The 27714-nt window shown below is 42.5% G+C and overlaps 1 protein-coding gene across 1 annotated transcript in view; it reads left to right on the top strand.

Moving 5' to 3' along the window:
* CLNK (cytokine dependent hematopoietic cell linker) overlaps window positions 1–27714 on the top strand; it is an 84284-nt gene that overhangs the window by 45021 nt on the left and 11549 nt on the right. The window contains exons 8-15 of the mRNA XM_045881826.1: window positions 2904–2929; window positions 3143–3162; window positions 4167–4277; window positions 11012–11039; window positions 14105–14123; window positions 15955–16036; window positions 17800–17840; window positions 25130–25263. Coding sequence (XP_045737782.1) covers window positions 2904–2929; window positions 3143–3162; window positions 4167–4277; window positions 11012–11039; window positions 14105–14123; window positions 15955–16036; window positions 17800–17840; window positions 25130–25263 — 461 coding nt within the window. The remainder of the gene's footprint in view (window positions 1–2903; window positions 2930–3142; window positions 3163–4166; window positions 4278–11011; window positions 11040–14104; window positions 14124–15954; window positions 16037–17799; window positions 17841–25129; window positions 25264–27714) is intronic.

Raw genomic sequence — 27714 nt, 5'->3', positions numbered from 1 at the left:
TTCATAAATATTTATTGAGCACCTGCTATGATCCTGCCTATAGTAAGTAGCAGAATCAAGATTCAAACTCCAGAAACTCCACTCCGTATCTCATCTTCTTCCATTATCCCAAATACCTGAGCTGTTATTACTTTATTAAACACTCCCCCTCCAAAGCAAAGCTGGTTGGATTTTATGAATTATCACAGCATGGCATGGTACTTTGCCTATTCGATCCAGTTTTCTCGCTTGTAGGATTCTTGAAATTCACTCTTACCCGCTAGTCTGTAGGATTTCAATTATCTAAGCAACAAACAAGTGAAGCTCAACAGCATAAATGCTTACTAACAGACATATCTGATACAGCCAAAATTCCCACTGCTGTTGCTAATGATATCATATGCAAAACTGTTTTAATTGGCGGGGGTGGGGAACTAAGTCTAAGTGATGCCAGAGAAAATGCCATATTATAATGAAGACACAGGACACATGAACAGTGTATCAAAACATGCAACGTGTTTAAAACAAAGCTCTTCCCACAGCCTACAAGACGGCAGGTGATCTGGGGATGTCCCTAACTCTGCAAACACTGCTCAAGCGGTACCTCCCTCTTATTCATCTCACCTCAGGGCCTTTGCACTTGTTCTTCCCTCTGTCACGAAACTCCTGCCCACACAGTCACATGATTCCCTCACTTTCCTTGGGTCTCTATTCTCATTAACTAACCAGAGAGGCTTTCTGGGATCTGCCTAAAAAATGGTCACCCCATTCCCCATCTCTCTTGCGTGACAGATGGAGAACTCTTCATGCTCCGGCTCTCTCCATGGCCCTGCTTTCTCCCTCACTCTGTCGCATTTTTCTTGGGAGCACTTGTCCTCACCTGTCATTGTCATTGTATACTTTTGTTTTCTACGTCCTGCCACTGAAATACAAGTTACATGGGAATAGCAACTTTTGTTTGGGTATTATATTCCCCAATACCTGCATCAATAAATATATTACAAATGAACCCAGGCCTGACATAGACTACATGCACAATAACAAGCCAATGAATAAAAGGAAGAGAGATGTCCTTTTCTGAGCTCAGTCACTGAAGCAATCAGGATAGATATCTCTGAAACTATAAATGGAATGTGCCTACTGAATCCCAGATAGTCTCTTTATTGAATTTTTTTTCCAGTAAATTAAATTGGTCCCCCATAGATATAGTGGTAGCTATGAAGAAAGGCCTCTTAGAAAGCCAGCATCTAGCCTCACAGGGAAAGGCATCATTATGAACAGTGAGACAGTCCACTGGGGAGCTCTGCGGGTCAAGCCAACGCACAACAAAGTGAGATGAACTTAATCTTACGTTTTCTGACCTGGTGCCTTAAGAGGACATCACGTGGTCTAAGCTCTTTGGAAATACCGTTGAAATAGCCAGAGATCTCACATTAACTAGATCACTACTGTTGTTGAAATCCATCCCGGATCCTATTTGGTTTTTACAATGCCAAGAACATCTACGATTCCTGTTTGCCATTAGTGTTTGAATGTATGCTGAGAAATCTAGTCTATCCATTTAAAAAGTGTTTTCCAAAAACAAAATACAGAGAATGGTAATTTTGCTCACTCAAGTAATTATTTTAGGACCCGGAAGAGCCCTTGAAATCATCCAGACAAGTGTTTGTTGTGTTGTGCTTTTCTGGGCCAGCTGGACTTTTCCCCAAAAGAAATCTGGAAGCAGATGGAATGGAGCCTCCTGTGACATGCAACAATGAGCCAGAAACCAGTCCCCTAACCCTCCCACCCCTTACAAGTCCCCAGGGGAGCCCGGGGCGCCCTTCAGAGCTCAGTTAAAAACCACTGAGCCCGTCCGGCCTCATTGCTTCACACACAAGGAAACGAAGTGCGTGGAGACCAGTAATCAGCCCAGGGTGAAGTCATCTCTGACAGGAGCCACGTTTTCCCATTGGCTCCTCCCACAGCCATATAAAATACCATTTACGACACCACATCCGCTCTTACAGATCAGTGAACGTTGCTTTCTCAAGGGGGCTTTTTCTGACACCCCAGACTAACTTAAATGTCCTGCGTGTCCCTTTAATACCATGACCTTCTCTCTCAAATTCTCAGAGATTTAATAGTGTTTTCAATGCACATCTGTGCTCCTAGGTATAAACCCTATGGCGACAGGGACAGTGTCCTCCTCACTGTGTCCCCAGAACCCAGACCTTTGCCTGGAAACCGAACAACCATAAGCACCTTGAGGGGAAGGCCATGTTGTCTTTGTATCCTGTTGCCTGGTTCTGTGCTTAGCTCAGAGTAGCAGCCCAATAACTGTCTTTGAGTTGAATCCAATTGTGGAAATAAAACTACCTGAGAGTCAGGAAAAGCCCTCCTGACCTTCATTCAGGTTTTTCTAGGGTTGGGTGGTCTTGAGCAATTGTCCTACCTAGTTTGTCCTTACTTTGGTCTAAAACAAAAGTTGGATTTGGGAGTCTTAGAAAACCCTCCTATCGGGAAATTACTGTGATGCTATTTTCTTCTGCTCAGAAATGTCCACTGAAGGTGTGTGTCAGGAATTTGAAATAATGAGGTAACTATAGAGATATATAAAAATGTTAATTCTAATCAAGAGTTAGTGGTTAAGAGGGGGACCTTGGGAGTCATACCGCATGCAATGAAGTCTTCGTTCTACCATTTACGGGGTGACTGGAGAGTAACTTCCCCATACCTCACTCTTCACTTCCAGAACAAAGGCCAGGATCGAATGAGATCACATAACTAGTATAATTAGGTCCTGGGTACCCAATAAGATCTCAACAAACCTTAATTGACATTATCATCAAGATTATTCAAATGGGAATGATTTCCATTCACATATGTAAAACTAGCTCGATGACATTTTCCATAAACTCACTGCTCTCCCTCTTATGTTTCAGGAGACAGACCCACAAAAGGAAACAAGGTAAGAGAAATCATTAAAATGTGTTTGTTACCCACTCTTTATTTTAGAAGCATGGGGATGTGGACCATGTAAAGGCTTAGATATCACTTGAAAAATATAACCCAGGCGTTTGGTTGGAATTTGTCATTTCTATTTGTAAACCCCAAAATTGTTAAGCATTACTTCTGCTCAGAGAATAATAAATTTAATTTCTGATTCTCTTTCCTTCTGCAGACTCCTTTACCACCTCCTCGGTAAGACACCTAAAATAGAAATTGTATTTTGCTACGCACTTAAATGATTAGTTCCAGAATTTGAAAAGCTCCAGAATTTAAAAAAGAAAAACACGAACAGTTGATAGTTGAGAAATTAAGATGAGCTTGCCAGTGAACAAGGTCGAACAAGTCAGCCACTCCACGTACCTTCACTCATCAGTCCGTGATGTGCACCTTGCTCCCCATCCTTTCCCCGTTTCTTCCCTCCGTTTAGTACAGAAAGCCCCCAGACGGTACCGGCCCTAGGAAATGCCTTCAGGAACTTACAAGGTATAGGCCTATATTTATATATGCACACAGATTTTTCTATCTAGTATATATAGAAATACTACTATTATTCTATTACACATACACGTGAGAGTCACAGCCTTAACTTCTCAGGTTCTTGGTGAGGCACTCTGCTGTCCCTCTCGGGGCCCCAAGAGGACCTCCATCACAGCGCGAACCACCCTTGCTGGTAACCTCTCATGGCTTCTCTCTCTGCCACTCTGGAGGGAAGTCTCTAGAGCATGGACTGTGTCTTTGCTCTCTGCATCTCCAGCCTCCATCAATAGTGCCCGATATGCTTTGTAAATGAGTGAATGTGAGAATAAATGGGTGAGTGAGACATTCATTGACTCTCAAACATGTTCCTAATTCTTTGGGGGCATTTAAAGAGCTCACATGTTCCAGTCTTCCTCAATCTCAGATAGGTGGCATATTGAGAAATCTATGATGCCCTGCAGAAAATGACATCCCACCCTTTGGAAAACAGAACCAGACCAAAGGGCAAGTTGCAGGGAGGGAGCTTTACGCTCAGTAGGAGAATGACTACAGTATTCGAATAATCGCAGCTACCTGAAATGGATCAGACTGCCCTGTCAAGGAGCCAGGCCCCCAAAATGGACTTCCCACCCAAAGCTGGGGACACAGAGGACAGGGCTGGTTGAGGAGCCACCTGCACAGTGAACCTTCTCAGACTCTCACTGTGACTCTTCCCACAGGCCACCTGTCACTCTTCCAAAGAAGTACCAGCCCTTGCCCCCCCAGCCAGAGAGCCGCCGGTCACCCCTTCCTCAGAGGATCAGCTTCCCCGACGTCCAGAAAGGGCCCAGGTGACAGGTTTGGTGTTGTTGCTGGTGAGATGCCCAGGGAGGTTGGTGGGCTCGGGAGGGTGAGGAGGACAACCAGCCATCTCGGGAAACAGTCTTCCTACTGTGCTGGGAAGAGCCAATGATGCATGGAGGGAAATGACTCTTAGAAAACTGCACTTTGATTCTTTAACAGAAAATATACCTTCTTGGGGCGCCTGGGTGGCTCAGTCATTAAGCGTCTGCCTTCAGCTCAGGTCGTGATCCCAGGGTCCTGGGACGGGGTCCCACTTCGGGCTCCCTGCTCAGCGGGAAACCTGCTTCTCCCTCGGCCTCTGCCTGCCGCTCCCCCTGCTTGTGCTCGCTCTCTCTGACAAATAAATAAAACCGTTTAAAAAAAAAAAAAGAAAGAAAAAATTACAGCTTCTCTGTAATAAAATTGAAACAAAGGCTCACTTGAGACCTGAATTGTTACAGAAGGAAATATTAAGTGCCAGAAAGGAATCAGGACTTTTTATGTAAAAACTGAAAGGGGGCTCAGGCTATTTGTGGACCAATACTGCCCCCCGGCTTCTCACCACCCCGGCTGTGGGAATACAACCGCGTGTGAAAACCCATTTGTCAAAAATGTTATTGCCATTTTGACAAATAATTAAAAAGCCAACTCTATGTCATTAAGCTGACGGCAAAGTCCCATTCCCAAACGTGTGGGTCATCTGGCAACCAACAACAATCACAAAATGTAACAAATGTGAATAGGCGCTTTTTTCCCCCCAGGAGAGTTTGAATTTCCAGAATTTCCTCATTTTAGAAGTCAGAACAGAGATTAACATTTCTCTCTTGTTCCTGCATGGAATGAATGACGCTTTCTTACGGAAAGCTTGAATCAGCAGGTTGGAGCACAAGGCATTAGTTAGTCAGCATTTTTCATAGATAAATTCAAAATATCAGGCACATTTTGAGCTTCTGTGGAAAACCCAGTCATCACTGGTTCTGCTGGGGAACGCTGAAGAGCCTAAAAGGCCATTCCCCCCTTATTTTTCTGGTGAATGTCTCTCCATCTGCTCATCCTTGGCAGCCCCGCGCAAACATACCTCTGACAGGCAGAACCCCCTCCTCTCGCCGGTGCCATTTCCCGTCTGCCGGCTTCTCCACTGGCCTTGCAGTGTGGGGAGGGAAGCAAGCTCTCAGGTGTCGATTCCAACTGCCCCAATTGAAATTTAGGTGCTCCTCCTTATGAACTGGGAGATTGGGTTGGAGGTGCCTCTGCCCTCGGAGAAATTAGCAGTGTCCAGAGACACATTTGTTGTGATGAGTTGGGTGGTGGGACTTCTCCTGGCATCTGGTGGGTGGAGGCCAGGGATGCCGCTAAACACCCTGCAGCGTATGGGACCACCCTGTGACAAAGAATAACGAGCCCTCAAAGGTCAATAGTGCAGAGCTTGAGAAAGTGCTTTAGAGCAAATGACTAAACTTCACCCAGCCCTCATCCTTCTGGGCGGTAAAGTGAGGATAACAGTCATACCTACCACCTACCTCATGGGCCAATGTGAGAATTACACAAGACGAATCATGCCAAGCGCTCCACACTTCCTGCCCAGCACATAGTTGTGACCTTGAGCCGTTTCCTGTTGGCACCCTTGCCCATCCCTCACCCCGTATAATTATTCGGATACAGTTCTGTCTGTTCCACCCCAAAAGGGGGGACTGACTCATTTCAATGTGCGTAGTTCCTGGCGCAATGTCTGCCTGGCACATAGTACACCTTCGATAAATCTGTATTTCCTTCTTCCGTTTCCAGAGGGTCCTAGCCAGACTGGGAGTCACCAAGTTTACTCAGTTTTGATTTCTAGTTTCAAATCGAGAGAAACAGGGAGGGGACAACAGCCAACAATTGACCATGAAACCCATAAAGTGATGTCATCAGAATTGGAAACGTAAAATGTATCATCCCTGATGCTACTGACCAAATAGTCTAATATGTTCAGAACTGGTCAAAACTCAGAGAAGTAAGGAGGTAGAACATAGGATGAATAAAATATCACAGCTGATGTGGTTGTTCAGTGTGGAGAAAAAGAGAGGATCTTCTCTTCCTTCTGTTTCTTCATGCTGGAAAGCACAGGTGTTGGGACCCAGCAGAACTGGGTTTGGATCCCAGCTGAGTCACTTCTGGCTACATCATCTCATAAAGCTCTCAAACGGTTCTGAGTTTCCGTGTTTGTGAAGACAGCAGAAAGGTCCCCATGTGACAGAGTGGTAAGGATTTCTCTAGAGTGCCTAGGAGAATATCTGTCACGGCACAGAAAAGAAAGAAAAACACCTGAACATCATCTCCCATCTGTACCCAAAAGAATTAGGCACCCATAACCCTATTTTTCTCTTGAAATAAAGGCTATATATTCTAGTGCAATGTTTCTCATTCTGGCTTTACATTAAAATAATTAGGAAAGCTTTTTTAAAAGTATTATTCCCCAGTATGTGCTTTAATCACTCTGAGAGGTAAGAAGAACCCATCATGTTTTTTAAAGCTCCGCTGGGTGAATCTGACGTGCAGGCAGAGCTAAGGACCCAGAGGGAACCAGGTTCCAAGAATCTGTCAGTAAAGCTTTGATGGTCTTTAGGCCGTTCCTACATATGCTCCAGCTTCCAGTGTCTAAAATAATACTCCCTTGATCTGCAAATGAGTTCCTCTGCAATCTGGATCACTCCAGCCTATCGTGCAGCCAACACCATGGTGTTGGAATCCTTACACGTTTGCATTTTGCATCCTTTTGGGTTTCTGCAGCCATAGTTAAATTTGTTTAATCACTTTTAGAAGTGGCGAGAACCTGGCTGGGTGTCTTCACCATCAACCCCTCCAGAGTGTCATGACATCCCATCTTCTTGTATGCTTCCGGCAGCCCTCTAAAGTATGGTTTTCGAAGGCTCAGCAGCTGGTTCGTAGTAGGTGCCTGGTAAAAATCACTTCCCTACCCATTGGGCACATAGGGTCACTAAGATTCACAGTGGTTAGGTGACTTGGTCAAAGTTATAGGGCTAGCGTAGGACTGTTGAAAGGGTCAAAAACCTGTGTGAGACACCAGGAAGGTCACCACGAATAAGAAAGAGTTTTGCTGTAGGAGGAGAGCTTCCAAATTCATTTTGAGTTGGGCGCCATATTGGTAGTCAGATGGCCATTACTAATGACCCACATGTGGCCTGTCCACAACCACAGGAGGCTGTGGCTAGGTTCACTTTCTCTGAAAACAGAAGGGACTTTGGAGAGCTGAGCTGCTTCAGCCCATTCAGGAAGGCTAGCGCCCACTCCCCTCCTACCAGCTGCTCCGTGGGCGCTTGGGGATGGACGGCACTCCATCTGGGAGGCTGTGATTCACATGGGGTAATCCACGGCGGCCACTGAAGGCAGCCGACAGCTGCAGCCCTTTACAACGGGCTCTGCTCTCCCGATGGTGAATGCGGCTCTGCGCATTGCTGCAGCCATTTGTCTCCACCTGCTCAGCCAGTCTCTGTTTGAAAGCTAGGTCTTGGCTTCACAAAACCATTGCTGAATCGAAGCACTTCAGTTCATGAACATACCACTTAAATCCTTCACTGACGACTGAAAGCTGGAAGAGAACTTTGAAGTCAGGGGAATGTTCGCTGGGCATTCTCAACCATTGATGTACCGTTGTTACGATTTTTATCATATCCGTGTACTTAGTATTTTTGGCTCAGCTCATTTTTTAAAGTAAGGAAATGTACTTAAAAGGGGAACACCATTAGCATAACTACAACACAGACAGTTTCAGACCCAAACTTTGAGCCAGTGGCATTTCCTCTCTCTTAAAAGGGAAGACAATTAAAATGCAAGAGCAATATTTGGATAAAGTCATCACCACATGGAGACTCTCTCTTTGACATAATTAGAAAGAGATGAAAAAGGGAATAACTCCCTTGTATTTTCAATACCATGGCATATGCACCAAATAAAAGCATCCTGAGTAATCATCAGAGGAAACGACATCTGCTGAGCTCTGATTAAATACAATGGGTCCACTCTGGGGTCTTTCGGATGCTTTACCTCATGTAGTCCCACAACCACATTGTGCAGAGAGCAAGATCACAATCTCCAGTTTACTGAGAGGGACACAGAAATGCAGAGAGGTCACGAGCCACGACGTCTCCCTGCAGCTTCAGCAAACTCCAACCCCATGCTTCAGGGTTAAGCCAAAATGTAATTTACAGAAGGTACCTGCTATTTAAACAACAAAACTATGGTTTTTCCCTTTGCAACCAGCAAAGCCAGCACCACATCAGTTCAAGCAATCTCAGGGACAAAAATGTACATTCTGATGATTTGGAAAGTGAAAACAAAAAAAACCGGTGGAGATATTGAGAAACCAGAGTCCTTGAAGAGAGGAAGCATGGATTACCAAGAAGATACGCAAATGAGCATGGGAACAGGAACTTACGGGAAATACTGATTTTAGAGTGAATTTAATTATTACAGTTTTGCAGGATGTTGCCATTGGGGGAAACTGGGTGAGGTGCACACAGGATCTCTCTGTATACCTTCTTACACGAGCAGGAGACCTACAATTATCTCAGGACGAAAGTTCCATTTAAAAGAAAGCGTGACTGTGAAGGCGTTCTGCAGATGGAAGGTGTTATTTTCTTCCAAATAGCTTTCACGTATATTATTTCATGAGCACCTTAATCAACCCTCTCATTTCTGTGTGGGCTTACCCATTTTACAGGTGGGAAAACCAAGCTTCAGAGAAGGGACTTCACTTCCAGAGGATGAGGGAGCTCACAGATGACAGAGCAAGGATTCAAACCCAGTTTATTTAAAACTAAGCGAAATCCAAGGGAGGCTCAAGAAAGGCTATTTTTACAAGTAAAATGGATTATCCTCAAATACACGCTGAGCATCTATTTTGCACAGGAAAGGATGTCAGGAAGCTTATTTGTGCCATGTGGGCAGTGACCATGGTTTATTGGCCATCTCTGAAACAGAACATGGGACAACTTACACGAGATGAAAGAGGTGGTGTGGTTCTGGGGGGGGGGGGGGCAGGCAGTTCCCCACCCCGCTCTGCCATTTTGTGACTGTGCAGGTCTCCCCCCAACCACCCCCAACCACCCCCCAAGCCCAATGCCTTCATTTTATAGATAAAGGGAGCAAGTAACTTGGGGAGTCTTGTCAACATAGGCATTTCCAGGCCCAGAGACATTGCCATGCACGGAAAACACCCCTACAATTACTTGGGTTCTCACTTAAAAATCCGTTTTTTAATGTTACCACTTCCAAAGCCTACCTTTCCGGAAGCCTCACATTTCCATCGATCAAGTGTATTACTTATTTACAAATCAAGCAATTTTATCTAAAAAGAAGGACACTCTGTCACACTAGGTAGGTTAAAGAATCTTAGACAATAAGACTTATTTACAAACTCAGTTAAACCTCCTTAAACATTTGAAATACCTGTATACATCTAACTTTAAACCCTAACGAGCAAAACTTCATAGATCTTTATAAATCTAATAAGGTAAATATATAAATCTAGAAAAATTCAAGTTCTCTCAGTTTGAAATCTTTATAAATGGAGTCAAACATAGCTTGACTCTTGTAAAGTCACGATCAATTGCCAGAGTCTCTTAAACATTAAAAACAGAATTTAGCCTCAATTTAACCCAAATAATTAGTACTATGGGGTTCAACTTTATTACTTCTGATCATATCTCATTATCTTCCCACTTGCCCCATTAAGAGTGGGAGGCAGGGGGGCAGACGTACCACCTCTGATGGGCTGATGAGCTGGTTACAAAATACGGCCCTCAGTCCATTTCCCTACTACTCGGTGGTCTAAGAGCAGGATGCAGCATCTGAGCGCTGTGTGCTCCTGGGCTCATCTCCATCACCCTAGATCAACAGTCACCTTCTGAGGCTGGTGTTGCTGTCTCAACCTCCCCACATTCCCAAGGACCAGTCTCTCTCCGGTAGACCCAGGCAGACAGAATGTGCCTTCATCACTCTTCATCTGACTTTGACCACATCCCAACAGCAGTGCCCACTGAGCGCCCCACATTGTCATCCTTATCGCTAGCAATCCTCACAGTAACCCCCCAAGATGAATGCTCTTGTGGCCATTTCGCAGATGAGAAAGACGAGGTTCAGAGGGGCAAAGTGATTGAATTGACAGTATCCACGAAAGGCTTGCTGGCTCTTCTGAGACCTGCCCAGGGCACACATCAGCACACTGTGTGTTGAGTTCTTACCCCATCATTCATTCCATGGTCTGTCTCAGTTTCCCTTCATGGAAGCATCCTTCCTCTGACACACGGCTTCCTGGGATCCCGCCGTACCCTACAACTTCACACATGAGACTCTTTATGCTTCCTCAAAGCAAAACATGAAGAACTTTGCAATCAAGCTAATAATAGCAGGTCTGACTATGCTAATGAAACCCAACACGGAAAACCAAATGTCAGGAGAAATGAAGACGTTATTGAAATTCTCCGAAAATGAGAAGCTGGTTTATCCATGTCCTTTCTGTCACCACCTTTCATATTGCCTCGTAACTTCTTCTGTTGCTTAGAAAATCATGAGAAAAATAACCTGGCTTTTGCTTTATAGTGCAGTGATGAAAATCACACTGGACCATGGCTGTTAATTTGGCAATGAAAATGCAGTCAAAGGTTTTTAAGGGCTCAGAGTGATTTTATCTTGATCATTATGAACTGTATTTTATGTAACACCATATTTGTTTTCCTTACAGGCAGATAAGCTTAAAGGACTTAAGTGAGGTAAGTGGAAATTTTGTCCTCAGAAACAAAGAAGGGATTTCTGTGCATTAGCATCTGTGATGGGCAAGACACTATTTGATTCAGAGACTTTATCACACTTAATTTTCATAATAGCTATGCTCAACTGTATTATTATCTACTGTATTTAAAGTAGAGTTATTAACTCTACTTTAAAGATGAGAAAACTAAAGCAAAACATGTCAAGATCCAGATCTTAGACCAAGGTCTTATTTTGCCACCTGAATATACTCAGGAGTTCAGCGGTCCAATGAAGAGCATCCCAGTTTCCATGGAAGACATAAAGCCTCCACCAATGGCGTCCAGCCTTCAGCTTTACAGAAATAGGATGTTGGAAATTGTACTATACCTTGACATTTGGTCTTCACAAGAAAGACAAGCTGGCTCAGTACAAAAAATTTGAGATACAGACCCACACAGACCTGGATTTGAATATACACACAACCCCACCCCTCTTTCTGTTTTCTTGGCCATAAAATAGAGATAGATATACTTCTTTGCAAAGTTGTTGTGAAAAAGTTAAAGTAAGTTAAAGCAGGTGCATAATGACCAGCTGAGCAGTAGAAGCTCAATAAACAGCATGAAAGTCAAGTATCATGGAGCTGCCTTAGAGCCCCTCCACACTCAGCTCCCTAACCCCCAATGAGCAAGTTCCCTAAGAAGTGGTGGGTCCGCTGTGACTGATGAAAAGTCACTGTCCAACAACCAGAGTGGCCTCACCTCATTCCCACTGGCTTCCTAAGGGACTTGGTTCTTGTCTTAGTATTTCAACTATGCTCTTATATCTAGATGGCAGGGGTTAATCTATTTTCTTTCTTTCTTTTGTTCTGTCTGTCTGTCTGGCCTTTCTTATTTGGCTTTACGAGAATGCCAAAATCAAAAGTCACACTTCTCGTCACTCAGCAAGACACTTACTACCTCTCATCCATCAGATAATCATGGCAAGGAGGACAGCACATAACTGCCAAATGAGAAAGTGAGCCCTGGTTCCAATCAGGACCTCACCTGGCTCTCCCTCTTCTGGGAGTTGTTGGATTTTCCAAGTGCACCCCCGCCCCCGGAAGGAGAAAGGTGGGTGTGGCACTCTGCTGCTGGGCACTCTCTGACTCCACCTCCTTGTTCCTGTGGGTCAAATGTATGTGTCCCTGGTTGCAGATAGCTGCCACCCAAGATGATGTGTAGTCCACAACTCATGGGTCAGCCTGCAAGGACAATAGGGCTTCCAATCAGTAAGGAGCAAGAAGGAAGTAGCAAGGTCAGCCTCAGACAGCGGGGGTCATGCATGACAGTTTGTTTTCTTTGTGACTTTGGCTGGCATTCTAGAAGTAGATATCATCTAAAGAACAACACCGCCTACTGGAAAAACACATTCTTCCTCCTTATCTTTGGCCAAGACACTTCCCCGTTGTTTGTCTGGGCCCAGAGTCAAGGCCATTTCTCCACCACAAAAGCCCATCTCATAGGGCAAATACTATGCTTGGGTGTGAAGTGCTCACTCACATTGTATCTTGGGAACCAGAACCCATTCCCAGCAGCAATACTGTGCTGCCCACCCCAACTCAACTTCACACAGCACATTAGAGTTGTCAGAGACTCATTGTCTCATTTAATTCTCACAAAACCCTAAGAGAAAAAGAAGCCTCAGCGGGGCAGAAGACTTTCCAGAGCCCCCACAGTTGACAGAACACAGGGCCAGCCCCTGAAAATCCAGGTCCACTCCCCACACTGTGACTCTCTGCCTCAGGAAACACAGAGACACCTCCGAGCTAAAGTAGCTTGATAGAAAAAAAAAGGAGGAGAAGGAGGAGGAGGAAAGAAGGAAAGAAGGAGGCATTACTATTTAACTTGAATGTTTATTTTCTAACAACAACAAAAAGTAAAGTAGATAAACTGAAGAGATTTTACCCCACTTTTCTAATTGCATTCCATTTTAAATTCAGAGCCCTTAAGCACAAAGTGGGCTGGATCTCAATTAAACAAAACACCTGCTCTCCCAGACAGATGGCTTCTTAGCCCTATTTCCAGCTCTGCTCCCCCAACTCCTTGAACAAGCCTGAGATTGTCTTCGACAAGGCTGTCTCCACAACAGCCTCTGACTGGGCACTTTGAACTGCCAGGTCCAAAGTCCCGGGCAAGACTCATTGGGAGACTTTCAAACCACTCATTAGGATGGATTCATTACCCTTTCTACTTAGCCTATAGATTTGCCTGATTTGCTGTCCATGATGAAATGTATGGCCTCTTTCCCAGAACCCAACTCTTTGACACCGAGGTTTTCAAACCAAAGGGGCTTGCCTGTTGGCTAGCTTCAGACGAGAGGTTCAATGCCTCTCTGAGCGATTTGTTGCTAAAGGGTTCTTGTCTGTGGAGCCAAGGTGAGTCAGGAGACCTGGGCTCCAAGGGTCAGTAGACTCCCCTGCAACACACACACACACCCCTGCATATAAAAAACATCATAAGTCCAGTTTGTAGCCGAACTTTTCATGTAACATTGACACATACTTGTAGTATACTCCTATTTCATACTCTGCATAAATACTTGCAATGCATTTATAATATTCCAATAAGTCAGTATAGCACCAAAATTTACTTAACCGTTCTCACTTAGATGGGCATGTAGATTGTTTCCAGGGTTTGACACCATAAGTAATGATGTACTGGACGCCTTTGTGCATGGAACTGGGTCCAGATTTCAGGTGTTTTCTTAGGAAAAAAAAGTCTCATCGATGGAATTATTGGGACGAGGATAGGAGCAATCCTAAGGTTCTTGACAGCTATGGTTCAACTGTTTCCAGAAGAGTCAAAGTAATTTATAGCCCCATCAGCAGACTGTGTATTTGCCTGCTGCCTCACACAGAGAGTAGAACATTTTGATTTTGCTTAGTCTTCTGGAGTATTATTTGTGGGTTTTAAAAAATCTATACTAACAAAAATGTTGTCCAAATTCTACTAACCAATTGCTCCAAGAAAAACATGGTTTAATGTAAAATTCTCTATCACCAAGATTCACTCAACGTTATGTTTTTGTTGTTGTTAATTCAATGCAGGTTCTTGGAACAGAGAGAGGTAAGCTGTTTACATTTGTTTTCATACACTGATACTATTAGGTTAAGTTCCATTTCCAGATTTATAGCACTAGTCATTTTTACAAAGGATTGTTTCAGGGCCTGGCATATAGGAGCACCTGCATGTGTGCATGATGATGTGATCCAGGTGGGCCCGGGGCCTCCTCGTCTACTCAAGAGCCCTCTGGTTGAAACAAAGTGATTAAAATTGAGGCTCAGGTGGAGGTCTTTCTTCCGCCATAGGCAATGACAAGAAGGAGGCATGCTGTCAGCCCCTGCCACTTTAGAAAGACGTGCTTGGCCCACTGCTCCAGGGAAGCTCTTGGTCTTTCTGGCTTTGATGGTACCCATGCACACACACATACACCCTCATGTGATCATGCACACACACATATGCATGTATGCACATTGTTGGTAGATGCTAAGCAGCAGCAAGTTCATGCCCACCTTTGAAATACCATTCACCTGATTCACTTACGATGACGAGTTATGTCAAAGTCCAAGGATCTGAGCCATGACCCAGAGACTTAACACAGGCTGCATAGTCCCACAAAGCAACATCGGTTAGGTTTCCAGAGGCTGCCACCAACTCAGTTTGGTTTTGGCCACGTTGTGTTGCCTCTGTGGGTCTCAAGTCTGCTCTTCTTTATACGGAGGGAGTTAGGCTTGAGTGGGCCTAACCAGGGTTTGTAGATTCTCAAGGGTCCCTTATGGAGAAGTGGGGGTCAGTTGGCAATTCTAAGTAACTTTAAAACCTAAAGTAAACTGTGCCCTTTTCCACACTGAAACTCAACATCCTCACTAAAATTTCAGTTCAGATGTTGTCGTCTTGGACTGCTGGGATTATCGGTGCCATGATGTCATGTTGCTCAGCGCATGAGGGGCAGAGGCTCTGGGTGGCTGCTGATGACACCAAATGATTTTACGGGATGGGTGACTAGTGGACCAGGCATTGACCCCAATCACATTGCAAGTAATCACAGCCCTTCAATCAGAGGTGTCCAGTCTGTGACCCACCTTGGACAGAGAAAGAGCACAGAGCAACAACCAGAATTAAGACATGTCAATGTCGATTCGCTTCCTTAACTTTACTTCTAAGGACAGCAACTGGGAGAGTGTTTTATGGCATTTCATATCATAGTATGATTACATCCCTTGGTGATTTGGATGGCAGGTTATTCATGATGAAAAGGAAATAGATAGTGGTCACATCCATGGCATATGTAATTACTAAATAACTCCAGTTCATATGGTTGGCAGATCTTTTCAAAACTTAAAGATCAAAGGGGGAAAATTGAGAAAATGTATGCCTGCTGGTAAGCAGGTATGCACGGCTGGTCTACATCAGAATCCTGGGAGCTCTCCAGCCCTGTCGCAGAAGAGATGCGAGACTTCAGGAGAGCGTGGGCCAGCACTGGGCAACCCCCTGCCCAGAGCAGTTCTCAAGTTTCACTGTTTTATTTATGTTCCTATGTAAGTTTTCATTTGAATGCAGAATTCAACTTTGGTTCACTTCCACACCAAGCCCTTCCAATACCAAATACCTTTCGATGTGATATTCTGTATTTCAGGAAGCTCAATGATGAATTCCAGATTCAGTATTCTTGATCCTATTGAATATTCACGATTCGAAAGAGTTTTTATAGCCTCAGGGAAAAGCTGCCCACAGGAGCCAGGGGAGTTGTAGAATATGTAGGTTATGGTTTCTGCTGACCACCAACAGCCCGCTCCTACTAATCAGAGATCACTCAGATGAAATCACAGAAGTTCCATTAGGTCTCCAATCATTTTCTTTTTATAACCTGACCAAATGATGTGACTCCTCTATGCAGTTCCTCATTACCAGATGAAGCCTGAATCAATTCACCTGTCACAAAATCAAAGCACCCCCGAGATTCCTCTTGCCATTGCCAGGTAAGGAGACAGGAATGCCTTGCTGGGCGGCAGCCTGGGGGTCAGGCCATGTGTCGTCCTGGATAATGACGCACAAAGGCTTCCTGAGAAATGGGAAGTCTTTGGTCTTTGATAATGAAGCCCAATGATGAGGCCCAAGGGAAATGTGTGAGTCACAGTTGTTAGGGAAGGTAATGGCCTTGTTCTTCCTGTAATTTACTAGTGATTGCTTGTTAGAGAAGTTTGGGAGATCTGAAGGCTTGGATATGAACTAGACAGGTTTAACTGGAAGGATGCAAACCAATCTGGGGGAAAAATTGGCTATTTCTAATTATTCTCAGTTGGTAACTTGTAAGTTACCACACGCAAACTGACACCTAACTTTGAACAAAACTTTATAGATGGTTGGAGGTTGAAAATGCCATTATCTGATTTAACACTTGCCTGATGGGGTTTATTGTGACCACTGCTGTCCCAACTGAAGATTCGAGGAAGCAGAGGCTCAGACCAGTGATTTACTGACCAAGGTCACTATAAATTAGCAGTGGCTTCCTTACAACAAAATCCAGGGCCTCCAAAATTAGTGCTTCTAAGGTCCCCATGACCCCTGGCTGGCCAGTGGCTCCAGCCTCAGTTCATGCCACTTTCCCACTGTCTCAATCCCTGTTGTCACATAATGCAGGACATTTGCACATGCTCTTCCTCTGTCTATACCACCTCCCCCCATATTTCCCTCTTTCCACCCTCTCACTACTTGGAAAAACCCCTCTTCAGCCATCAGACCCCAGCTTAAAGCCACACTGAATTTAGGAGATAGTTTTGACCCACTCCCCAGAGGGAATAAATGAGGCCCAGAGAGGTGCAGTTCCTTACTACTGAAGTTAAGTCCAACTTCGAAGCCCAAACAGTAGCCCATGCTGCCAATAATGGCTTGATTCTGAAAATGCATGAATGCTGACTTTCCCTGGTGCCCTGCCCACAGTTAGGATGCTATCTTTTATTTATTCAATAAGTACAGGGAATGTACCTTGTCTATGGTAGAACAGAAAAGTGGTCAGGAGACATTCACCAGAATCGGACTGCCCACCTCATCACTAGCAAACCACATCCTTGGGCAACATTGCTCGTCCTACAGTAGACGCTGAAAGCAGAGCCAGGCCTGTTGCCAGTGCCCAGTAAATGTCAGCTCTCACCGCCATGCCAGGCCTGCACATCAAGGGCATGATCTCCATCCCCCATTACTTCCCTTTCCCTCGCTTGCGTATTGTTGTTTAAAGAGTCTTTTATTATATTTTTATAATCCTTTTTCTCTTATGGATTTCCTTATAATAATCCAGTTTTCTCACTTAGCTCACATTTCAAGAAGGAACAAAATAATTTCTGTGCTCCTCTTGCTTGCTATGGCTCGCTCTCCTTCAACTGGTAAACAATTTCTATAGAATATTAGCCCCAACCCGCCACCTATCTATAGTGACTGTAGTTACGAGGCAAGTCTGAATTCATGGCTTCCAAAAGCAAAAAATCATGATATGTGCTCACTGAAATATGATGGGAAGAACTTGTATGGGTCAATTTGTTCCATATCTGTTTGCCTGCCTTGAGAAAAGAGAGAAAGAACCACCCGCCTATTGCCTTACAAAACAGAAATTCTCGTAGCACAACCAGTGAAATATAAAGTGCTTTGTAAATGGGACTTAGTCCACCATGACTGATGTTGCCTTTGAGTGGAATTTTACCTACTATGGGAAATACCAACATTCTGTCAATTCTAACATTCCCTTTAGTTCGCCATTCATGACCAGGAACTACAGTGTACAAAACAGAGGTAAGAGCACCGTATGTAAGAATTCTAAAACAAACAGGTAAGCCATCACACTATGACATCCCTGCACTGTGACTTAGCTTTTGTGAGCCTCCACGCTGTTGAGCTGATGCGTGTAGGTGTAATTTTCATTCAAGATAGTATTCCATTATGTTAATATCCCAATTTTTATCCGTAACTCAGTATGATCACTTAGGTGGTTTCCAGAGTTTTCTTCTTATGAACATGATGATGTTACGAACAATACTGTAGAAGTCTTCCCATGTACACAACACAGTAACTTCTCTAAGAGTGAAATTTCTGGGTCGGAGTCTATGCCTCTCTTCAATTGTACTAGATGCATCCTCCAAAGCTGACATGTTAGTGTCACCAACAGCTTATGAGTCCTACTCATTCCCCATTATCTCCAGTAGTTGTTCTTGACAAACTTTTAGTTTTTGCCAATCCTTTCAATGTAAAATAGATTTAAGTATGTCAAATGAAGAAAATCAAATTGACTCCTCTTACTAATTGACTGTAAAGATAAATATAGGATACCTGTCTGCAGAGATGTCTACAGCAACATATAAATATAGCGTTATATTACTATTGGTGGTGGGTTTTGATTAGTATTATTTTGTTCAAACAAATCTATCGTGTACTTTTGCATCTCTTTCTTCACTCCATATGCTATGGAGATTCTGTGTCCAGGTCTAATCCTGCAATCTCTTTCTGTTGAGCCTCAAGAGGGCTTAATGCTGGAGGAAGCAGACCCCATGGGATATAGTGGAATGACTGAGGGTTCTACTGACCTGAGTCCCAGTGCTGCCTCCTTCCCTGCAATAGGGGTCATCTTGAGCAAGTTCATTCTTGGATCCTCACCCTCCCTCCATCCATAACATCCAAATAATAATATTAACTCACAGGGTTACACACACACACACACACACACACACACACATAGTCACGTGATACATAGTAGGCAACTGACACATTTTAATAAATATCCTTCCTTCTCCAGAGATTCCCAACCCAACTGACCCATTAGACCTAAGAGTTTTCTGCCTCCTCTCCATCTTGTCCTTATTCCTCTTCTGCCCTACACTATCTACGCCTTAGATTGAAAAACCAATTTGGAAAGCTTATTTCCCATGATGTGTGCCGCATTGCTAGTAAGAGTTTCCCAAGACGGGCGCCTTGGTGGCTCAGTCGGTTAAGTGACTGCCTTTGGCTCAGGTCATGATCTCAGAGCCCCAGGATCAAGTCCCACATCTGGCTCCCCACTCAGTGGGGAGTCTGCTTCTCCCTCTGATCCTCCCCTCTCTCGTGCTCTTTCTCTCACTCTCTCTCAAATAAATAAAATCTTTAATAAAAAAAAGGCGTTTCCCAAGAGAGGACTTCCTTTTTTGAAGGAAGGCAGTCAAAAGGAGCTGTGATTAATGGGATGGGTTCAATCCCTAAGAATCAAATGGAAGAAACAGTAGTCCTGGAGGCCAGACTAGGTGTATGAAGATAAAAAGACTTGCAGCATCCGGGGCGAAAGTCTAGGAGCTGAGTGAGGGTTGTGAGAATATGCTTCAGGGAAGCAGAATCCGCATAGAGAGAATTCCAAAGTCTTAATTTGAAAGACGAAACCATGCACAAGTGAAAAATGAAGAGCAATTCAAGATTGGAACAGCCGTGTTAGTGAAGTGGATGGCCTTCACAGACATGAGTCCAGCCAAGCACCCCAGGACCAGGAGTATATCATCTGTACTGAGCTCTTGCAGACTGTTCTCCGCTCGTGGCCGAGAAACAGTTGATGAAGGAAGCAGCCCAGAATGGACAGGGGAAATGTTTCCAGAGCCTTCAAACACCACTGATTCATTCCTCTTTCAGTCATCAAACATCCACAAAGCACATGGGTTGTATACCGAATCAGGCTGGGCCCTAAGAATACAGAACAGAGACAGCCCTGCCCTTCAGCTAATCAGTGCTTTCACACCTGCCTCGCTCCACCATCAGCTTACTGAGCAGGTGTTCATTCTACTAGGTGAAAATTCATTTCTGGATCACCAGGGCATGGCAGAAACTAGATACACAGAAAACCACACAATCCCAGCACTCAGTTTTCAGTCTAGCAGACTCTCTAAGGCTTACTGGTTTTAATTTGAATGCCTGAGCAGAAGGAGTCAGCACTCTTTGTGTAGAAGAGTGAAATCTACACCTCTGTCAATGGGGATATTATCATCCTTATTCTACAAATGAGAAAGGAATTTGGGAAATGCTTATTTTTGATAGTTCAGCTACTACTTGATAAACAGACTTGCCTCAATTCCCTGATTAATGAATTCAAGCTAAGCTATTAGGAGTCTGAGAATTCTGTACCCAACAATTCCAAAGTGGGGGGCGGGGGGGTGGTCCACACCACCAGGCAATTCTCGACACCAGCTTGGCGACCTACAGTTCAACTCTATTCTGACACTACGTGAATTCATTAGATCCCACAGGTAAAGTGTTCAATCCCACAAGATTGTGCCCCACCAGCCCACGCCAGATGCCAAGCATATGTCACTTGGGCTTCTGATCAACCAGCTATAGATCCAAGGTTCCAACAAACCCCTCCCTAGGTTCAATTAATTTGCCAGAGTGGCTCACAGAACTCACAGAAACATTTTTCTTGCTGGATTAGCGTTTGATCGTAAAAGAATACAACTCAGCCACAGCCAGATGGAAAGGATTCATAGGGCAAGGTCCTGAACAAAGGGGCTTCTGTCCTCATGGAGTTTGGGGCCCTGTATAATGGCATGTGGAAGCATTCTGGTTCACCAACTTAGAAGCTCTCTGAACCCCATCCTTTGGGGTTTTGGAGAGGCTTCATTACATAAGCATGATTGATGAAATCACTGGTCACTGGTGACTGATTCAACCTCCAGCCCCTCTCCTCTTCCCTAGGTCGAGGGGGCGGGACTAAAAGTTCCAACCCTCCAGGCACATGGCTGATTTACCTGTCAACCATCCTTAGGCACTTCCGGAAAGCCCCCTCATTAATATACTCAAGTGTGGTTGCAAGGGGCTTGTTATAAATATTAAAGTACCTGTATCACTCTTATCACTTAGGAAATTCCAAAGGTTTTGGTTGTTGTTGTTGTTGTTCTGATAAGACCATGTTTTAATTGCCTATGACAATTCCAAAGGTCTGGAGCGGCTGTTAACTGACTACAACCAATGCCTGTTTCACCACATCACAGAGCCTAAGCAAATGGGTATCAGGACCAAAAAACAAATTGTTTTGATATATTGGAAGATGGTCCAGAAAGGTTTGGCTCTACTCCAAAATTATAACCTTAATCTCTAAGCTTGGGATTCTAGATGATCTATGTTCTTTTCTGTCTTAAATTTTTGTTTGCTGACGTTTTCTTTTTCTATCAGCATTTTATAAATATTCTTTAAAAGATATGGCTCTTTGGATAAAGAAGATGTGGTATATATATACAATGGAATATTATGCAGCCATCAAAAGGAATGAGATCTTGCCATTTGCAATGACGTGGATGGAACTGGAGGGTATTATGTTGAGTGAAATAAGTCAAACAGAGAAAGACATGTATCATATGATCTCACTGATATGAGGAATTCTTAATTGCAGGAAACAAACTAAGAGTTGCTGGAGTGGGGGGAGGGGTGGGAGGGATGGGGTGGCTGGGTGATAGACACTGGGGAGGTTATGTGCTCTGGAAGTGCTGTGAATTGTGCAAGAATGTTGAATCTCAGATCTGTACCTCTGAAACAAATAATGCAATATATGTTAAGAAAAAAAAAGAAGAAGAAGAAGGTAGCGGGAGGGGAAGAATGAAGCAGGGGAAATCAGAGGGGTAGACGAACCATGAGAGACGATGGACTCTGAAAAACAAACTGAGGGTTCTAGAGGGGAGGGGGGTGGGAGGATGGGTTAGCCTGGTGGTGGGTATTGAGGAGGGCACATTCTGCATGGAGCACTGGGTGTCATACACAAACAATGAATCATGGAACACTTCATCTAAAACTAATGATGTAATGTATGGGGATTAACATAACAATAAAAAAAGATATGGCTCTTATAAAATTAATTTTTAAATTGTGTGTAAGAGTAAATTAAAATTTACCAATAAATATGTATGGATACCTGCTTAAAATAAAATGCTTTTATATAACTTACAAAAGAAGAGTCTAAAACTGTGTTTCTCTTATAATATTAACATAAGCAGTGGTGTTTTTTGAGTGATCAGTCAGGTCAAACACCACACTAACAGCTTTATATACGGAAATAATTATTGATATCAATATGATTCTACAACCCATGCCTTTTTTATTAGGCTGCCTTGCCTCAAATTTTATTGACCACCTATGCAGTGTCCTCCCCACAATGTTCTTCTGCTTACTCTGTGTCAATCTCTTCATTAATGTGGCCCTCTGTTCTCCAAGTAGGAGAGTCCTATTTCATGGGGTTATAAAACTAAAATGCAGTTTCATGTAAAATATATATATATATGTGTGTGTATATATATATTTATATATGTATATATGTGTATGTGTATACATATAAATGTGTGTGTATATATAATATATAATATATATTTAATATTATAATATGTAATATATATATATAATTTCCAAAGATCAGCTGCCATTATTCTAGAACAAAATCAGTTAAATATTTGTAGTGGATTATATGCTCAGAATTTCATTCACTCATTAAACAAAGATCCAAAGGGCCTTCAGGGGAAAACAGCACAGCAAAGTTGTTCTGTTTGTTGTTTTGTTCTGCATAGACTACAAATGCATATAGCTGTTCCCAAATGCTCTTTTTCAAGTCAGACTCTTGAAATATTCAAGCAAGGCACTCAGAGTTGAAATATAATAAATCAGTTGCCACAATATAATGAAAAATTCATAATCACTGAACACTATTATGCAAACTACACGAACCAAGTGATAGACAATGCTGATAATGGTTATTTTCTTTTCTCAAGTACACTCTTACAGCTTCGATCCATGTTGAAAAGATAGCGATGGCCATTTCCGTAATAAGTCTCTATGTACCGCTCCACTATAATTTAAAATAAAGGTTTTAAAGTATTTTTGGAAATACTACAAGAGCTCTTTTAGCTTTTTGGTTAGGATTTGCCTAGTATATAGTCTCCATCCTCCCATTAGTGACCACTTTGTCATTATATTTAGGTGTCATTATACTTGCACATAACTGGAACTTTTAAACTAGTCTGCACCTAGTTTTTCAATGCTTAGCTTAAACTTTTGACATTTATTGTGATTACTAATATTTTAGATCAGTTTTTATATTACTCTGTGACTCCTATTTGCCCTACTTTTTTGGACTATTTCTTTTCCTGCCAGATAGTGGGTTCATCTCCTAACTCCCCTTTCTTTCTCTCCCTTGGAAGTTATACATTCCAATTCTATTCACCCATTCATGACCTTTAACATTTTAAATAAAAGCATGCTTGAATTTTAAGAATCTGAGGTTCATATCCTCTTCCCAAGCAACAGAAGAAACTCAGAATGCCCTAATTCTGATGGTATGGATTCTGCACTATTTGAAAATTGAGCTCCTTTACTTATAAAATTTGAAAATCAGAGATGTCTTTAGCATAATTCCTATTTTTAAGGTCATAAATTGGTGGGTGAAATTAACTTGCTATGATGAATGTGATTTAAACTTCAAGCAAACAAACATTTTTCAACAAACGTTTTCGTACACGTAATTCCCTATAACAAACATTCTTAGGCTCCACATTAAAACCCACAATCCTTGGAACCATTAAATTAGAATGTAAAATGTTTCAGGAGTACTCTGTTCTTCTTAGTAAACTTAGAGAAGAATTCAACTTTTTTATGACAAGAAGCAGAATAAAAACATAAAACCTAAATGCTACAGTAACTAACATGTAAATATTTGCTATCAGTATTGTGTTTCAAAGCATACTGTCACAAGTATCCCACTCTTTCAAAGTTCTTACTCAGCTACTAACTAGGACTATAATTTTAGTTATATTTTTAGACTGAATTAAGACTCTATAGCTTATAATTCTGGCTTTATACTAATCACCTTTCTTCCATGTTATATTATTACTGTCCAGTATTCTACTTTGATATTGTTTTCATACTCTCAAGGCTTTATGATTTTTATACAGTTAATCCTTGCTTAAAATTACTATCATATTTACAAATATCTTTGCTTAGTATTTCTCTTAACACTTCACTCCTTCCTTGTGGCCTTGATTTCATCCTTTATTAGTATTTATGAGAATGGCATGCCGTGGAAATATGCTATTTTCATTGAATATAAAGAGAAAACACCATGTCAAAACATGACAAGTGGTAGTATCTTAAAGTTTAGGTTCCATGTGAACACTAAACCCTTTCAATGAACTTTCTGTATTCTGTTACTTTAAGTCCATTGGTCTATCTTGTTCTTTTAAAGAATCTTCTAACCAGGCATGATTTTGTAATTTCATGCATTGGTCACTTGGAATATTATTCACAGACCTGAGCAGATCTTTCCAATGTTAACACATTTTATAATATTTTTTAAATTACATTTGCAAATAACACCACCAGTCTCATCAGAAAAGTGTGTTGTTATGTAACGGTGGTAGATAAAAGTTTTTCCAAATTCTAGTTTGCACTAGAAAAATCTAATTTTATAACTGGCAACAAATACTGCCAGTTGTTTTCCATAAAGTGACAGGCTTACTTGGTTCATTTTTAATAAAATATCTGCCAACTGCCCAAGTCTGAATAGCCATAATTTATCTGTTATTCATTCTTTTAGGTTAAAAGAACTGATATTCCATTAAAACAAAAAGTTATTCTTTCAAGTTAAAAAAGTAGTGTGTTCTGAGTTGAGAACAGGCTTGGCTTGTTTAAGAAACTGAACAGAGTTCATCATGACCAGAACAGAGCAGACAATGTGGGATGGATGGATGGATGGATGGATAGATAAAATTATTCCAGGCCTTATTGACAGAAGTAAAACATTTGGATTTTCTTTCAGGTGTAAAGGAAATCATGGAAGGATTTTTACCAGGTGGAATAACAAAGTCAGAATTACATTTTGTTAAGATTACTCCAGATGCCCTAGAGAGAAAGGGGCAAAAGCTGAAGCAAGAGAACAATCCAGAGGAGATTGCTGTCCAGAATGAGAGCACAGTAGTGTAGACCAAGAAGGTTGCCCCAGATACAGGAAGGAGTGATGAGTTCCAGCTCCTTGTTGGAGGGAGGTAATCTGAAACAGTAACAAAATCATATTTATATGTGAATTTCCTTTTCTCCAGATCATAAAGAAAGCATGCAGTTTCATCCTCCTCAGAGATGTCAGTCTCCAGCCCGCTTCAGCCCTCAGGAAAATTTGCTTCACTATAAAAACACAAGCTGGAGAAAACCTTTCCCTACAAGGTCTGATGCAAAGGTAAAACAAATGCTTCTCTTCAGTGTCTTTCTGGATGAACTTAGCATCGACAGAGCGCTTTATTGAACAATGCTTAGAAGGAGATCATCATGATTGGCTTTGTTTTTTCCCCTCCTGGCTATATATTACTGGTTTTTAATATACTTTACAGTGTTTTGCTACATCTTGTATAGGTCTTTTACCAGTCTTTTACCAGTCTTTAATTTGCATATTCTCAGATTCTCCAAGTGGCATTAATTAATCAAAAAAATAGAGATATCAAGACCTGTGTTTTATATTCACTAGCTGTTCAATAATCTTTCAGGACTAACAAGGATTTATATATTGCAATTCTTTTGTCAATAAAAGATCCACCTATCACATACTCATTTCATTTGAACAGTCCAACAGCTATTTATTGAGCATTTATTATATGCCACAAAACATGCTAGAGGATATGGTCTCTGCCCCAGAAGAGACATAGAGCAGGGAGAGATGCTAATGGATAACAGATGTACTCTTGTTTGTCCTTCATCTATTTCCTGATCTCTTTCTAAAATATTCACCATCCCTATGGTCTTCTTGGATCATGTTGCACTTACATTTACTATGGGGGAGCGTGGGTGTCAAAACTTTCTTTGTAGTTTCGATGCCCTTCCCTCCATTACCTTATAACATTGCTTATTAAAGTCTTTCACTATAAGGCACAGAGGAATATGCTTCTTCTGGGTCTCCATTCCATATCCTCATATGCGTGGGGTCCTGCTGTGGAGCTTGCAAAGCGTTTTAAGTAGAAGCAGAGCATATAAGATATCTCTGGTCCAGTCCTATAATCCCTGCAGTATCCTAAAAGTCTTTTGCTGTCCTTATATTAATTTCTACCTTAATTCTAAAAGAGGTCACATACTCTTAAGTTAGACTTTGGGAAACTTTTGCACATACTTCTGTTATTGTTCCTTTTTGTGTACCTGGATTCCTTTCCCTCTGTCATCTTCTTCATGAGCACAGAAATCCCTGAGTTCTAACCAGGTGTCTCTCCAAAATCACGCCCCTCCCAGAGCCTGGATCCCTCACAGGCATGGGAGAAGCTTGCACTAGATCAGGAGTTCCCTGATGTCAACAATTTCAGTGCACCTTATGATCTGTGACCTACCCATGTACTATCAATAATAATGTTTACTTATTAATATTCTTTGACTCTTTTTTTTTTCACTTTGTACCACTGTTCTAAAGAGAAAGCCAGTATTACATGCCATAGATAGGAAGTAACCTTAAAACTAATTTCAACAACCCACTTCTGAGCATATATGCCCCAAAGAATTGAAGGCAGGGACTCAGACAGGTATTTGTACACCCATGTTCACAGCAGCATTTCTCACAATAAGGCCAAGATGTGCAAACAATCCAAATGCTCAAGCAGGGATTTATATATATAATTTCAGTTTGGGATGATGACAAAGTGTTGGAGATGGACAGTGGTGATGGTTGCAAAACCATGAAAATGTACTCAACGTCACTGCATTATACACTTAAAATGGCTTAAATGGTAAATCTTATGTTGTGTCTATTTTACCACATTCTTAGGTTGCTTAAGCTCAAACAAAACAAGGCCATTAAACTGTAGCAAGATCCCACCATTCACTAATGGCTTTCAGCATAAGGACTGCAGGAGAGATTAAAAATGCCAGAGAGTTATTGGGAACATACTAGAACAAAAATGAAACATTCCTCTTGAATTATTCAAAGGGCTAGACAGAGAACTGAAAGGGAGCTATTTCTCCCCCAAGTAATTCAGAGTTATTTAATGCTGTATCTGAGTGCCACCTAAACTCACCTGCCGGCACTCATGACCACACCTGGAGAAACACAGGACTATAAAATCTCTAAGCGTCTTCCAGTTTGAACAAGTAAATAAAGTCAGAATAGCTGAAATGCACCATGACTGAGCCCGGCCAAGCCCCTAGACTATCTGAGAGACCCTCCAGAAGCAGCAGATCACTCTGAGCTCTGAGAGCTCCCACTTCTGAGGGGGATGGGGCTCTAAGGCCCCTTTGTTTCTGGAGCCTATTCCATGGCTTTGCAGGAATAGAGCAGAGCTGGTCCTGTGTCTGGACCTTCCCAAGGGGTTATGGTCTAGGTAGAGGAATTTATTCCAAAGGGGGTGTTAAATAAGAGATGACTTTGATCCCCAACTGGATGGAAGATAGTAGCAGAGCCAGGCGGAAGGAAAGGGTGAGGTGTGAGGGGGTTTCTAGGCAGCAGGGCTAGCTCATTCCAAGCCCTGAAGCTATGCATGTCCAGAGAACAGCAAGCACATCTGGTTGGCCGGACCCACGTCCTCAGACTGCAGCCAGTGACGTTGCAGACTTAGGCTGCCACTAGCTCATGCCTCTCCCAATGGCACTCACATATGCTTGGTGGTGTACCATCAGGTATGTGCTGGGAAGACCAGAGACTCAGATGGAGAGAACA

The sequence above is a fragment of the Mirounga angustirostris genome, unplaced genomic scaffold (assembly GCF_029215605.1).
Source record: "Mirounga angustirostris isolate CCGP_5_RB_7025 unplaced genomic scaffold, mMirAng1.0.hap1 SCAF_2, whole genome shotgun sequence".
Taxonomy (NCBI): Eukaryota; Metazoa; Chordata; class Mammalia; order Carnivora; family Phocidae; genus Mirounga; species Mirounga angustirostris.
This window is presented reverse-complemented; position numbering and strand designations above follow the sequence as displayed.